The 14036-nt window shown below is 38.6% G+C and overlaps 2 protein-coding genes across 2 annotated transcripts; both read right to left on the bottom strand.

The window, feature by feature from the left end:
* Positions 1-396: 396 nt before the first annotated feature.
* LOC132796228 (farnesol dehydrogenase) lies at positions 397-2508 on the bottom strand. The gene is made up of 2 exons (XM_060807311.1): positions 1879-2508; positions 397-625 (listed from the first exon to the last, which is right to left on the bottom strand). The coding sequence occupies exons 1-2, from the start codon at positions 2452-2454 to the stop codon at positions 458-460; spliced, it is 744 nt and encodes a 247-aa protein (XP_060663294.1). The 5' UTR covers positions 2455-2508; the 3' UTR covers positions 397-457.
* Positions 2509-3720: 1212 nt separating this feature from the next.
* On the bottom strand, positions 3721-4728 carry LOC132795878 (farnesol dehydrogenase). The gene is made up of 2 exons (XM_060806820.1): positions 4111-4728; positions 3721-4053 (listed from the first exon to the last, which is right to left on the bottom strand). Exons 1-2 carry the CDS (start codon positions 4684-4686, stop codon positions 3886-3888), a joined length of 744 nt encoding a protein of 247 aa, XP_060662803.1. The 5' UTR covers positions 4687-4728; the 3' UTR covers positions 3721-3885.
* Positions 4729-14036: the final 9308 nt, after the last annotated feature.

Genomic DNA, 14036 nt, shown 5'->3' with positions numbered 1-14036 from the left:
GGCAGCAGTCAGCAGCTTCTTTGCATAAAAGTGCCAGAGCTGTTGCAGCATCTTTGTCAGTCTGCAGTGCACAAGCATACAAGTGTGTGTGTGTGTGTGTGTGTGGGTGTGTGTGTGTGGCTTTGACTATATTACATTTTATGTCAAATGCGCACGCTTTCAATATTGACAGACGCAGCAGCAACGGCATCTGGAAGCAAGAGAAGCACGGAAACGGATGCGGACGCCACCTGTTCCGGGTCCGGGATCGCTTCGGGGCGGTTGCAACTACTGCGACGCGACGGCATGTCAAGCTAATGTTAACTTATTTTCGTATTTTGGCATGCCTGGCAGCCATGCCGGAAGTGCCCCCAACCCCAACACCAAAGCCCAACTCCCCCTTGCTTGGCAAAAGAATAAGAACGCAATTTTCTTAGCAGTTGAGACTGAGACCACGCCCGCATTTAATAGAGGCTACTTAGAACGGCTCGCCAATGGGCTTGATGGTCAGCTGATGCACTTGGACATGCGGTGGGGTGCCAATCGCATACAAGATGCCCGCCGAAATGTCTTCGGGCTGCAGCATGGGCAGCGCATTGTAACCACCGGGCAGAATCTCGGTGTTGGTGACACCAGGACTGATGCTCTAAAAAGGAAAAGAATAACGAGTAAGAAAGCTACAGTCGAGTGTGCTCGGCTGTGAGATACCCGCTTCACATTTTAATGAAAGCTAAATTTTGCGGTATATTTCTTAAAATATACTAAATAATATACCGTAAATGACTTTAAATATACTGAAGGTTGTATTTTGTATATTGATACATTGATATAGCGGTAATATTCTAAAATATACAGAAGAATATACCGCAAAATCCGAAAATATAGCAAAGGCCTCATTTAGCATACACCATAGAGCTCAAAATATACCGGATTGTCAGCCATAACAGCAACAAGTAAGAAAGCTACAGTCGAGTGTACTCGACTGTGAGATACCCGCTACCCATTTTGAATAAAAAAAATATATATTGCCGTATTTTTCTCAAAATATACCAATTATACTACAAAAATACCAAAAATATGCCAAATGGTATTATTTGTATATCGATATAGTATACCATAGACGACACAATATACCAGATTGTCATCCAAAGCAACTAAGACCCCCAGTAAGTAGGCGTTTTTGCCTTTACAAAACTATTTCTTTAATAACATCCACAATTTTTATCTGATCAACCAAATTTTCAGGAATCATAACTACTATAGTTATTATTATATATACCAAAAATTCACAACTCTAGCTTTTAAATTACGCTTGTTATTCCATTTTTTTTTATTTGCGGGGTCGGAAGTGGGCGTGGCAAAAATTTGAAACAAACTTGATCTGCGTGCAAACATAATAAATGCTGTCGAAAAAAAATTATAGCTCTATCTCTTATAGTCTCTGAGATCCAGTGTTTCATACGGACAGACGGACAGACACACAGACACACAGACGGACATGGCTAGATCGTCTCGGCTGTTGACGCTGATCAAGAATATATATGTTTTATAGGGTCGGAGATGCCTCCTTCTACCTGTTACATACATTTTCTGCCGGCACAAAGTTATAATACCCGTCTACCCTATGGGTAGCGGGTATAAAAAGCCGATTGTAGTAGTCGTTACTTGCAATAAAGAAGTATTTCTTAAATGACTTCTACAATGGACAGACAGACGGACATGGCTAGATCGTTTCGGCAGTTGACGCTAGTCAAAAATAGAAATACTTTATGGGGTCGAAGATGCCTTCTTCTGCCTGTTAAATACATTTCCTGCCGGCACAAAGTGATAATAACCTTCTACCTTATGGACAGCGGGTATAAACTGATTCTCTCTCTCTCAATCTCAATACCAACTCACCGTCACTTTGATCTGCGTCTTGAAACCGTTGAGTTCCTGTCGCATCACCTCGAGTAATGCGCTGATGCCATGCTTCGTTATCGGATACATGTTGAGGCACTGCAGCTCATCGCCTGGCGGATTGATGATATGATGTCCGGTCAGGCTGTTGATGAGCACCACATGACCGCCCACTTCACGCTGTTGCATCGAACGAAAGGCGCGCTGCGTGCAGTAGATGACGCCCATCAGATTCACCTGCATCACATGCTGCAGCTGTTCCACATCCATGGTCAGCAGTTGGCCGGAGTAGAGCAGCCCCGCGTTGTTCACCAGTATATCGATGCCGCCCAGCTGCGCCTCAATCCAATCGAAGGCGGCGGCCACCGACGCCTCCTCGCCCACATCGCATTTGATGGCATGCAGTCGGGATTGCAGCTCCTCCGGCAGATGTTCGCGCAGCGCTTCGATGCGTTCCACGCGGCGTGCGAGGCCAACGACCACGAGTCCGGCACGCACCAGATCCTTGGCCACGGCAGCGCCAATCCCTGAGCTGGCGCCCGTAACAACAGCCACGCGATCTTGCCAACGTTCCATGCTTGAAGTTCACTTGGATTTGGATTTTCGAGAGTTGTCAACGGGAGCGTTGTGTTTTTGCAACTGCGTGTTATGCGCAAAGTTTTGCGCCATTTTATTACTTATCGAGTTGCCCCCTTTCTCTGCCTGCAACTCTTTAGAATTTTTGAGCAGTTTTCACAACTTGCGGCGAACTGAATAATTAAGCGAGCAAACTTGGCACTCAATTCGCCACTTGCTCATTGAGGCAATTAGACAGTCTTCTTTTTCTTTTTTGTTGATCAATATTTCGTGTGTTTATTTTGGGTCAAAGGGCCACCGTTCCCCTTTCTCGTTTCCCTCTCTATCAAGCGGGGTCTCGCCACATGTCAATTTCACTCATTCATTCACTTCTCGAGGTCAGCTAAAGTTCACATGTTCATATTTGCACACACACAATTTCTATTTATATTTTTATTTTTATTTTGATGTTACACTGCGCATAACGATCACCGCTTTTAATACAACATAAGTTCTATTAATTTATTGCTTTTCAAAGCAATTAAGTTCATTTCACTTAAATGCTGCGCAAATTCATATGTTCTTTCTGTTATAATGACAACTTGTTGACAGCAAGTATTTAGTTGTTGAAATATTTGTATACTCGCTAACCATAGCGTAGAAAAGTATTATAATTTTGTAATATGTTAAGTAATCTATGGTATATTTTGAATGTAGTACTATATGATATTGCTCTCGGTATATTTTAGTACTTTTGTGGTGAAATTTTAATAGTATAACTGAAGAAATTTAAGTAATAAAGCAAAAATGTTATTGTGATCATTTATTTTTCAAAAGTTAGTTTTAGTTTCATAATTGATATAATATTAATATAGAAAAGCAAGTTGTACAAATAAAATACTATATCATATAGCTCTGGGAATATTTTAGTACTTTTGTGGTATATCATTTAAAATTTTAATATTATAACTGAAGAAATTTAAGTAATAAATGTTATTGTGATCATTTATTTTTGAAAAGTTTGTTTTAGTTTTATAATTGATATAATATTATATTAATATAGAAAAGCAAGTTTTACAAATGAAATAAAATAAATAAAATAATTTTAGTACTTTTGTTATCATTTGAAATTTTAATATTATAACTGAAGAAATTTAAGTAATAAACCAAAAATGTTATTGTTATCATTTATTTTTGAAAAGTTAGTTTTAGTTTTATAATTGATATATATATATATATATATTAATAAAGAAAAGCAAGTTTTACAAATGAACTATTGTAATTCTAGATGCAAATGCTTTACTTTAAACGTTTTAATTAAAGATTTTTTTTTTTGGGCTGTAAAGCAAAGGTACAAACATTGCGTTAATTTATGTTTTGGTTTTGTAATTGTTTAAATGTTGATATTATTTAAGTTTACTACAACTGCAAAGGCAATCACCCATTTCAAGATTAAAAAGGCTCGCCCATTGGCTTGAGGGTTACTTCGTGGACCTGGACATGCGGCGGTGTGGCCAGAGCGTACATGATTGCATTGGCCACATCCTCCGGCTGCAGCATGGGCAATCGCTTGTAAGCCTGCGGCACTAGCTCCGTATCCACCAGACCCGGACTAATGCTCTGCATTGGAATGAAATTTAACAACTACTCGTATACTTGATATTGCAAACAACTTACCGTAACCTTAATCTGTGTCTTGAAGTCACGAAACTCCTGACGGAACAGCTCAGTCATGGCAGTCAGAGCATGCTTCGTAGCGGGATACATGTTCAGCTCTTGGAAGCTGCCGGGCAACGGATTAAAGAGATAATGACCCACAATGCTGTTGATCAACACCACATGGCCTGACGCATTGCGTTCTCTGAGCGATTTGAAGGCGCGTTGCGTGCAGTAGACAACGCCCATGACATTGGTCTGCAGCACTTGCTGCATAGTGTCCAGGGACATGGTCACCAGCTGGCCACCAGATAATTTGCCCGCATTGTTGATCAATATATCAGCGCCACCCAATTCCGATTCGATCCAATCGAAGGCGGCATTTACGGACTGCAAATCAGTGACATCGCATTGACGAATGTGCAGCTGCTGCCGCTGTTCTTCGGCCAGCTGTTGACGCACTTGCTCCAGCCGATCCAGGCGACGGGCCAAGGCCACAACGCGAACGCCCGAGGCAATCAGTTGGCCGGTGAGGACAGCTCCAATTCCTGAACTGGCGCCAGTCACCACAGCGATACGATTCCGCCAACGTTCCATGTCCAACGGCTTCGATACGAATGCAACTGCAGCTGCTTGCCACAGCAAAATGTTAATGAGATCGTTTCCCCATCTCAGTCGCAGTCGCAGTCGAAGTATCAGACGTAAGTTGTCTGTGGTTGCCCCATCCAGCGATCGCATCGATTGTCAATCTTCTCGGATTACCGAGCATTCGCAACAGTTGCGTAAGCTGCTTTACCAGTATTATAAGCTTAAAGCTTTTTAATTGCACTGCACTGCAATGAGATTGTATGAAAAGTGAGGGAAATAAATATACATTTCTAATAAGCAATTTATATTTTTTATTAGTTAGTGTATGTTATATATTAACGAATTACTTGTGCAATGAAATTCAATAATTTTATGCATTCAATCATATGAAATCAATGTAGTATAAAAAGAGTGAGTTTTAATTTATTGTTGCATTCCAATAATGAATACATTTTTTTTGTTTATTTCTTATGTATTACCAGGCTCAGCTTCGAAGCACTTCAGACTAAATTTAAGATGACATTTTTTAGCTTATAAATTGAATTACATCTTCTTAATCTTTCATGCCCGAATTAAATTTCGGGATTTTAAGTTGTGTTGAAAACAATATGAATACTACTAGACGACAATTTGACAATACTAAAATTCAGGCAATAGAACAAATGATTAAGCTAAAGAATATGGAAAGAAGAAAAAATACAAAATCCAAAAATATTCAACAATAAATTGCGACTCAGATGTTTTTTATGTAACTTTTACCTGTAGAAAAGTGTGGGCATCATTCATTCTGGTATTTTAGCATATCAAACGCATCAAATCAAGTTTCAATATTAAATTAAAAGGATAACTTATTAATTAAATGCATTTATTTATATCATTTTACTGGCATGCTTATACTAAATAAATTAAAACAAAAATTAGAATAATAATAAGTCATTAAATTTATTAAATTCATTATAAAGTAACAGCTTTAAACTTCATAACATATTGCATTGATATTGTTTCATTTTTAAATTTCTGTGAGCACTACTTTCTGTTGTAATAACAACTACTAACATTGCATTAAATATTTGAATTAATCATACAATTTGTCTCAATCAAATAATGTCAAGTGTTAAGCCACTGTCATTGCATTTTTTGTTGCTCAAAGTGAGAGCCGCTCAAGTCGATGACTGTGGGATGCGAATGTCGACGGCGATGGGGGAATGATATTCAATATTTAATGCAGTAAATAGGTTATATGAGTAAGCGCGTCGACGCTTTATACAAATTTAATTATGACCACAACAGAATGGCAAAATCCAAAGTCAACAGCACTCATATATCTTTTATGTGCAAATCGTAGTTCAACAGCCTGCGGGGTGTTTAAGTAAAAAGTAAAACAGATGGGTCGCTTTTGCTTTTGCTGTTGCTGTTCGATTTCTATTTAATGGCTTAATGTAAATTCTATGAAGAGACTTCGTTTTACAACACACGGCAGAAAGAGAGAGAGTGTGTGGAGTTTGGGGCGGGGAAAACAACTTTGTCACAGCTGCAAAAAAAAAAGAAGCAAGCATAGCATCAAAATGAAAAACAAAAGCTCAACAGCTGCAGAAAAAAAGTTTTCGTTTGAAATATAAATAAAAATCAATTTGAGGCGCATTTCAGAGGCGCCGAAACTCAAATACGAGAAAAAGAAGGCAAAAAAAAAAAACGCAGAGAGACCTTGCGTTGCTTGCGTTGAAATGCCTTCAATCAAATGCCGGCAATAGTTAGCTAATGTTAAGCACCTACTTCACTTCACTTTGCTTTCTTTCTGCTTTGCTTTGCTTTGCTTGTGTCCTTAACTGATGCCTGAGCACACGTGCTATTTGCACACGTGTTTATGGAAATTGAGAAACGTATTTCAAGTTGAGCGTCAGCTCAAAGCGCCGTTTGTTTGCATTCCTTCCTTCGATAAAAAACCAAAAAAAAAAAACATAGAAAGACTAAAAGAAAAATGTGCATGAAAATTTTACTGATTACGTATTTGCCAAAGCGAAAAGCAAAGAGCAGAAAATACCAAAAAAAAAGGCCTGACAAGTGGCCTATCTTAGGCCAAGAAAAAACTTTTCGGGCCAAATGGGCAAACATGTGTCTATTAGCCGCATTAGACGCACGGCTAGACGCATCTTCTTGGCCACTTTTCTTGGCTCTACCTCTCTCTCTCATCTGCATAACATAAGTTATGCTTTGTTGACAGTGGTCATATCATAGTTTAATATATGTGTACATATGTCTCCCACATAAAGATACATAAGTATCTTCGTATGTCTCTATAAATTTGCAGTTACATCTGCACATGCAAATTCCAGGAGCTACAAATAATAAAGTACACAAAGCTATGTAACGCTGTTTGGGCAGTACAAGAGTAGCTGAGAGATGATGAATGATAGAGATTGAGAAAATTTGACTAGGAATCATATTTCTAAGTTCATTTTCCTATTATGTTGTATTTAGTTTGAGTTGCTTTAAAATTTAATGGAGTACTTAAGAAAATAATACATTTGTCATATACGGTGCGTATACGCAACATTGTTATTGCAATTATTGGTGGACATATTTCAATTTATAGAAGGGTAAAGAAGAATTAGTTTAATTTACTATTTTTTAATATGAATTCAATATTGTGAATTATGCAACAAATTGTTTACATATTATGTTTGTTTTTATATTATTATTGATACGGAATTAACAAATTCTAAAGACCGCAAATAATGCGATTTTAATACGTTTAAGTCTGATTATTGAAATGTTCGCTTAAAATGACATATTAAATCCTTCACGGACCCACGTTGCGTATACCTAATATTGCCATTAGAATAAAATTATATTGATTGATATATTTAAATTGACACTTTTTCTTTGTTTCTATATTTTAGGTTTCATCTAATGTTTCTTTGTTTGAATTTTATAATTTGCAAACTTATAAATATATTTCAAATTGAAATTCAAACTAATTAAATTTTGAAGTCGCCGCAAGTCTGATTATTTAAGTCTTTAAGATGACAAAAAGTGTATTTTGAATGCGACTTGCATGAAAAGGTTATTTCGTTATTTTCTTGTTTGATTGGACATTGCATATACAAATTTTAACGCTGGGCGAGAATGGAAGGAAAAGTGGCAAGATGGCAACTGGTAAGTGGTAAGTGGCAAGTGGCAAGTGGCAGTGGCAGCTTGAAGAAGGCAGCTGGTAACAGCTGCTGCTGCTGCTGCTGCTGGCCATAATTCAAATTTGCAGTTTTCTATGCTAATTCGTGTGATATTGCACAGAAGATGCTGCTGCTGCTCAGACGACAACGAGCGAGAATAGCGAGCAGACCCAAAGAAGAATCCTTCTGTCGCTTCACGAAAGAATGCTACAAATTATGCAGCAAATGCAGCATGTGTGTGTGAGTGTGTGTGTGTGTATGTGTGGGTGTCAGGGCAACATGGCAAGCGAACGAAGCTGTAAAGGAACACGCGCCATTTGCATTTGGCATGACCCTTGAAGGCGTCAAACGCAGCTTTCTTTATGGGGCATGTTGTCAATGTTTGCAAATGCGTATCGTCCCTTCCTCTCCTCCTTAGCATTGCATAATTATGCACGCATCTGGCCAAAGTCGTTGTCGAAGTCGAACTCAAGTCGAGTAGAGTCGAGTCGAGTCGGGGTCAGATCCGCAGCCGCTTTACTCCGCCTCGGGCCATTTGGTCGCTTTATGCGGGGATTTTATGGCCAGGTAGCCAGAAAGAGAAAGCGAATTGTGAGTGTGGGTGTGGGTGTGGGAGTGGGAGTGGCAAGTCCGGAATCACTTCCCATTGTTATGGCGGCCATAAAAATCGGTAAATCGCATCATGAGTGCTCCACACATTGTTGCGCATAAACTGAAACCAAGGCACAAGACTTTGTTGCCAATCGCTCTACTCCATTTACCTTTAACCATTCCCCACCTCCACCTCCCGCTCTCTCCTCGTTTAGATTTGCAAATGTTGACAATGTTCCTGTAGCGTAAACAGCACAGCTCACAGATTGCAGGACACACGGGAGACAGGAGAAAGGATATTGGAGACAGCAGACGGAAGACAGCGGACGGAAGACAGCAGACAGAACACAGGAGACAGGAGACGAGAGATGGCGCACAGGAAGCCACATGATTGATTCGAATTTAATGCGCAATGGAATTTATTTTTCTGTCTTGCCAGTAATTAGATTTAGTCCGTTGCCAACTGTGGAACAGGAATTCGCATCGCATCGCATCGTATTTTTTTTTTTTTTTGCATTTCGCCTTTCCAAAATCAGTTTATGATAGCTGCTTCCGCTGACGCAATTGGCAAAGTTTCAAACACAACAATTTCGCTTGTTTAATCTAGAATAGTTATGTCAAACAGTCGCACAACAATCGCAAGCATAACTGACCAGCAAAATTAAAAAAATTTATTTAAGTATTCGTCTATTTGGGGTCTATTTATGTACTATGTATATCATGTTATTCTGCGTTTTATAATAAGTAAATCACCATTTTATAATTAATAGATTGGACTAAAACAGGAGTACATAAAGTAAGAAAAGAAATTGAAAAGTAATGCAAATTCCACAGTTACATGCAAAGAATAAAGTCTTCAATATAGTATTATAATTTGAAATTAGAGCAAGTTTCGCATCATCTTTATTTGCAATCAATTACTGTATTTTATATGCGATCGATACACACACATGTACATCGAAACAAGTTGCAAAATCCTTGTGAAGCTCTTCTCTATGCCCACGCCCACCTTACTCAATCGCCCACACAAATATCTTTGTCCGTCAGACAGAGCACCTAAATTTTTAAAAAATGGACAAATTTTTTTTCATAGACCTTGCACACTTTTTCACAGCAGCTAAGGCTGTCGACTTATTGCAATTCTCAACTCACCTGTTGAGTAACTGTTGAGTAAAGTTTCCCATACAGTGAGCTGGATAACCTCAAGTGTAGCTTTGGTTCTGGACCACGATCACTTAGCACTTCTTCTTTCACTATTATCTTGGTCCGCCGCCTAACTTAACACATACCTAGCATATGAAACACGTACTCACAAATTTTTGGCAATGACTTTTTGAGCCACATACTTCAATTAACTATAAACAACTAAGTACTTCAATGTATTGCAATGACTTTCAGTTCTACAAAACTGATTAGCCATAGTCACAACTGTTTAGCAACTACTGTCATAGGCACTTTAAGCGCTACCTAAGCAATCTTAGTGAAGCTCGTCTGCCTGACCACGCCTACTTAGCAGATCCGCTTTCGCTATTAACCCGGTCCCACGCCTAGTGAAACACATGTACATGCATTTGGCATAGATAAACTAAAATTTTTGGCAAGCCAATTTTTCACTTGAACTCTTTTACCAAGTGATTAGCTGCAGTGCAATGACATTGTGCTCAACTGTTGCACAACAGTTCATCAAAAGTACCCTAAACAAGCTTCGCAATCTTTATGAAGCTCACCAGCTCGGCCACGCCCATTTAGCACCTCCGCCTTCACAATTATCTCGGTCCGCCGCCTAGTCAAACATATTTTCAAGCCCTTGGTTCAAATTTAGACAAATTTTTGGCAATGACTTTTTCAGTCACACACTCAAATAAGTTATTGGCAGCTTCTCTGTCTATGCAAGGCAATGTCTGGATGCATTTTTGCACAACTGCTTAGCAATAGTCACAACAGTTGTGTAACAGTTGATTAGAATCACCTTCAGCACTTTCTTAACATTCTTAGTGAAGCTCGCCTGCCTGACCACACCCACTGATCAGGTCCGCCTTCACAATTATCTCGGTCCGCCGCCTAGTCAAACATATTTTCAAGCCTTTGGTTCACCTTAAGACAAATTTTTGGCAATGACTTTTTCAGTCACATACTCAAATCAACTAAGGTAAGGGGTTGCTATACTGCTGCACAACTGTTTAATAATAGTCACAACAGTTGTGAAGCAGTTGATTGGAATCTCGTGCATAACTTCCTAAGCAATCTTAGTGAAGCTCGCTTCCCTGACCACGTCCATGTGGCACCTTCGACTACGCTTTTATCTTGGTCCGCCGCCTAATCAAAGACATACACAGCATCTGACATGAATACTCCAACATTTTTGGCAATGACTTTTTCAACTATACAGTTTAACTAATTACTAGCTACTAACTGTTGAGCAAAGGCACCTGGTCAAACATTTAAGCTCAGCTGCCTGACCACGCCCACTTATCCACCCCGACTTCGTTACTATCTCGGTCCGCCGCCTACCTAAGCACATTCGCATGCATTTGGCAAACATAAACTAAAATTTTTGGCTAGCCAATTTTTCACTCGATCGTTTCTCAAGCAATTATCTGCAATACGGTGACATGATGCACAGCTGTTGAGCAACTGTTGATCAAAAGTACACTAAGCAAGCTCAAACATTTTTGTGTAGCTCTCGTGCTTGACCACGCCCACTTAGCACCTCCGCCTTCACAATTATCTCGGTCCGCCGCCTAGTCAAGCACCTTTTTAAGCCTTTGGTTCACCTTAAGACAAATTTTTGGCAATGACTTTTTCAGTCACACACTCAAATCAACTATTAGCTGCTTCTCTGTCTATGCGAGGCGATGTCTGGCTGCATTTCTGCACAACTGCTTAGCAATAGTCACAACAGTTGTGTAACAGTTGATTAGAATCACTTTCAGCACTTTCTAAACATTCTTAAGCTCGCCAGCTCAGCCACGCCCATTTAGCACATTCGCCTTCACAATTATCTCGATCCGCCGCCTAGTCAAACACACACACAGCATATGACACACATACTCACAAGTTTCTGGCAGTGCCATTTTTCATACTCGACTCACCTACTAGCTTGATTTGATATATTATATATATATATACATATATATTTCACTTCAGCACAACTGTTAAGTAAGAGTCCCATCTGCTAAGTAACAGTTGATCGTACTTTAACTTCAGCAAGCTTGGTAATCTTTATAAAGCCACCCACTTAGTAGTTTTACTTTCCCAATTGTCTTAGTCCGCCGCCAAGCCTAAGAAACACGTTTACATTTGGTACACATTAACTAAAATTGTTGGTAACTACTTTTTCACACTCTTGGGCATATCTAGTATCAAAAATAATTACCTGTTAATAATCTATGTGTTGTTATGGTTCTTTATTGCTGTACTGGTTTAAATACGTAATACATAGAATGAATTTAAACAAAAAAGTTTATTACTCTATGTCCTGAAGCTATATTCTCTGCATTGACTGACTCACATCGCTTCAGTAAGCGAAAATCGAAATCGGTTTACTTCGAAGCAAAGTTTGAAGAAAATAAAAATTTACATCAGTACTATAATATTTAATATACAATACTACATTCTAAGAGTATATTGATCCGTAAATAAACTTACAAGCTAATCAAAGACTAGAATAGTAAATTGAGCAAATCATTTGGGTTACACTGTTGAAGTTGAAAGTACCAATTTGTCCTGTTTCCAAGTTCATAAAAAATAAACTAAATAAATACAAAAACTATAAATACAATAACAAATGTAATAAATAAATTTATAAAGTAAAAGTTGACGTTATTTAGGATTGAACATATTTTGGAATTAAATAAATACAACATTAAATAAAACTTCTCCATATACTCCATGTTTAATTCATTTAAATGAGTTATGCTAACAATTTAAGAGGAAATGTTTGCAGGCATATCTTAAACGTATTTTACGAACACTCACACCTTTCAAAATATATGTTATTTCCCTCCGATTGCAATTGATTGTGCTGTACGTGTGTGATACTGACTGAGTAGTTGTTGCTGCTGGCTATGAGGCAACAGCAGCAGCAACAACACTGAGTGGCACATGTGTGTGTGTGTGTTTAGCCTTCTGGCATGTGTCAGTCCATCTTTGGCAAATTATTACTATATGATTTTCGCAGATGTCAAAAATCGCTTGCAAGTATTTGTAAACACATCTTCATTTTCATCAATTTTGTGTGTGTTTCTGAGAGCTTCCCTCTGTTTCGATTTCTATTTGTTTGGCGGCGACAGCACAGCTTGTGTCATTTATTCAACACATTTATTGATTCGATCGTGACTTGTTCTAAGCGCACGTAGATTGAGTTGCCTTCGACCACACACACACACACACACACACATAGGCAACTGACAGCCAAAAGCTTCACTCTCTTCATCAGCAAAAGCAGTAAACATTCGCTAGCATAGATTGAGCCTTTGAGGCATTTTCTTGGGGAGCTAAACACAGTTATGGCCGAGGCTTCATAAAACACAAATTTCATCCTGGCCGTTGCGCAAATCTTCGTTGTTGGCCAACAACATTTGACAGCCGCTGCCTGCCAGTTTTTGCCTGACAGCGAAATTTCCAGCACGTGCTTGAAGTCGCGTAGTTCTTCTTGCAACTCCATTCAAATTGTGATTGACAAGCTCGAAAACTCGAACTAAGTTCATGAGAGTTCAACATGATTTCGCAGAAAACAAATAATTTCAAAATTCATTTAATTGCAGCAAAAGTTTTCTAAAAATATCCATTTCAATGAAGAAGTGCATTTGGTTAAATTATAACGAAGCGAAGTTAGTTGAGCAACTGTGAAAAGGAAAAGTTTGTTGTTGAGTAATATCTCTCATACGCCGAGTAGTTCATTTGTTCAACACACCAGATTAAGAGTATTATATATTGTAGTATTTTTGTTGAGCGAAGAGTCAAGTGCCCGCTGCAGCCAACAAACAAGGCCAACATAAATGATTAGCATGCAAGTCAGACGAAGATAGAAGGGAGGATGAGAGAGAAAGAAAAGGGAGAACAATGCGCCAGGCACGTCACATGGACAAGTTAAAGTTATGTGGTTAGGACATGCACTTGAGAGTCAAAGCCATTGGCAGTGAGGTCACAGCTCGAGACGAGATGTTTAGATCTAAAGTTGGAGCATAATATTTTACGAGGATTTTGAGTGGTAAATCTCTGCACATGTGCACTGATTGCAGACGACGAGACGAAGGAGGCGAAAGAGAAGGGGAGAGAAAAGAAACTTGGGGCCAGCCGCATGATAAATGGCTTAAAGTGAGCACCGAAAACTGCAACTACAAAGCCATGCACTTGACTTTAGTAATAAGAAAAAAACGTGAGCATGTTGAATTTTTACTTGTTCAATATTTATTTTCATCATTTGACTAGTTAATTTCCATCATAATGGGAGGGGGATTTTTCATTTTCATTTTCAATTTCCATTTTGTTGTCTATGTTTCTTGTTTAATCATTTTGTTGTATTTAGTTCATCAGATAATACCATGTATATGCATATGTATATTTATAATATATAACATGTGAAAATTATCATTC

Source organism: Drosophila nasuta, chromosome X, assembly GCF_023558535.2.
Source record: "Drosophila nasuta strain 15112-1781.00 chromosome X, ASM2355853v1, whole genome shotgun sequence".
NCBI lineage: Eukaryota > Metazoa > Arthropoda > Insecta > Diptera > Drosophilidae > Drosophila > Drosophila nasuta.
Note: the sequence above shows the minus strand (reverse complement) of the source record. Positions and strands in the feature narration are given on the sequence as shown.

Coding starts and splice junctions, on each gene's coding strand:
- LOC132796228 (XM_060807311.1), bottom strand. CDS start 2,454: ATGGAACGTTGGCAAGATCGCGTGGCTGTTGTTACGGGCGCCAGCTCA. Junction 626..1,878: donor AGACGCAGATCAAAGTGACG/GTGAGTTGGTAT, acceptor TTTCCTTTTTAG/AGCATCAGTCCTGGTGTCAC.
- LOC132795878 (XM_060806820.1), bottom strand. CDS start 4,686: ATGGAACGTTGGCGGAATCGTATCGCTGTGGTGACTGGCGCCAGTTCA. Junction 4,054..4,110: donor AGACACAGATTAAGGTTACG/GTAAGTTGTTTG, acceptor ATTCCAATGCAG/AGCATTAGTCCGGGTCTGGT.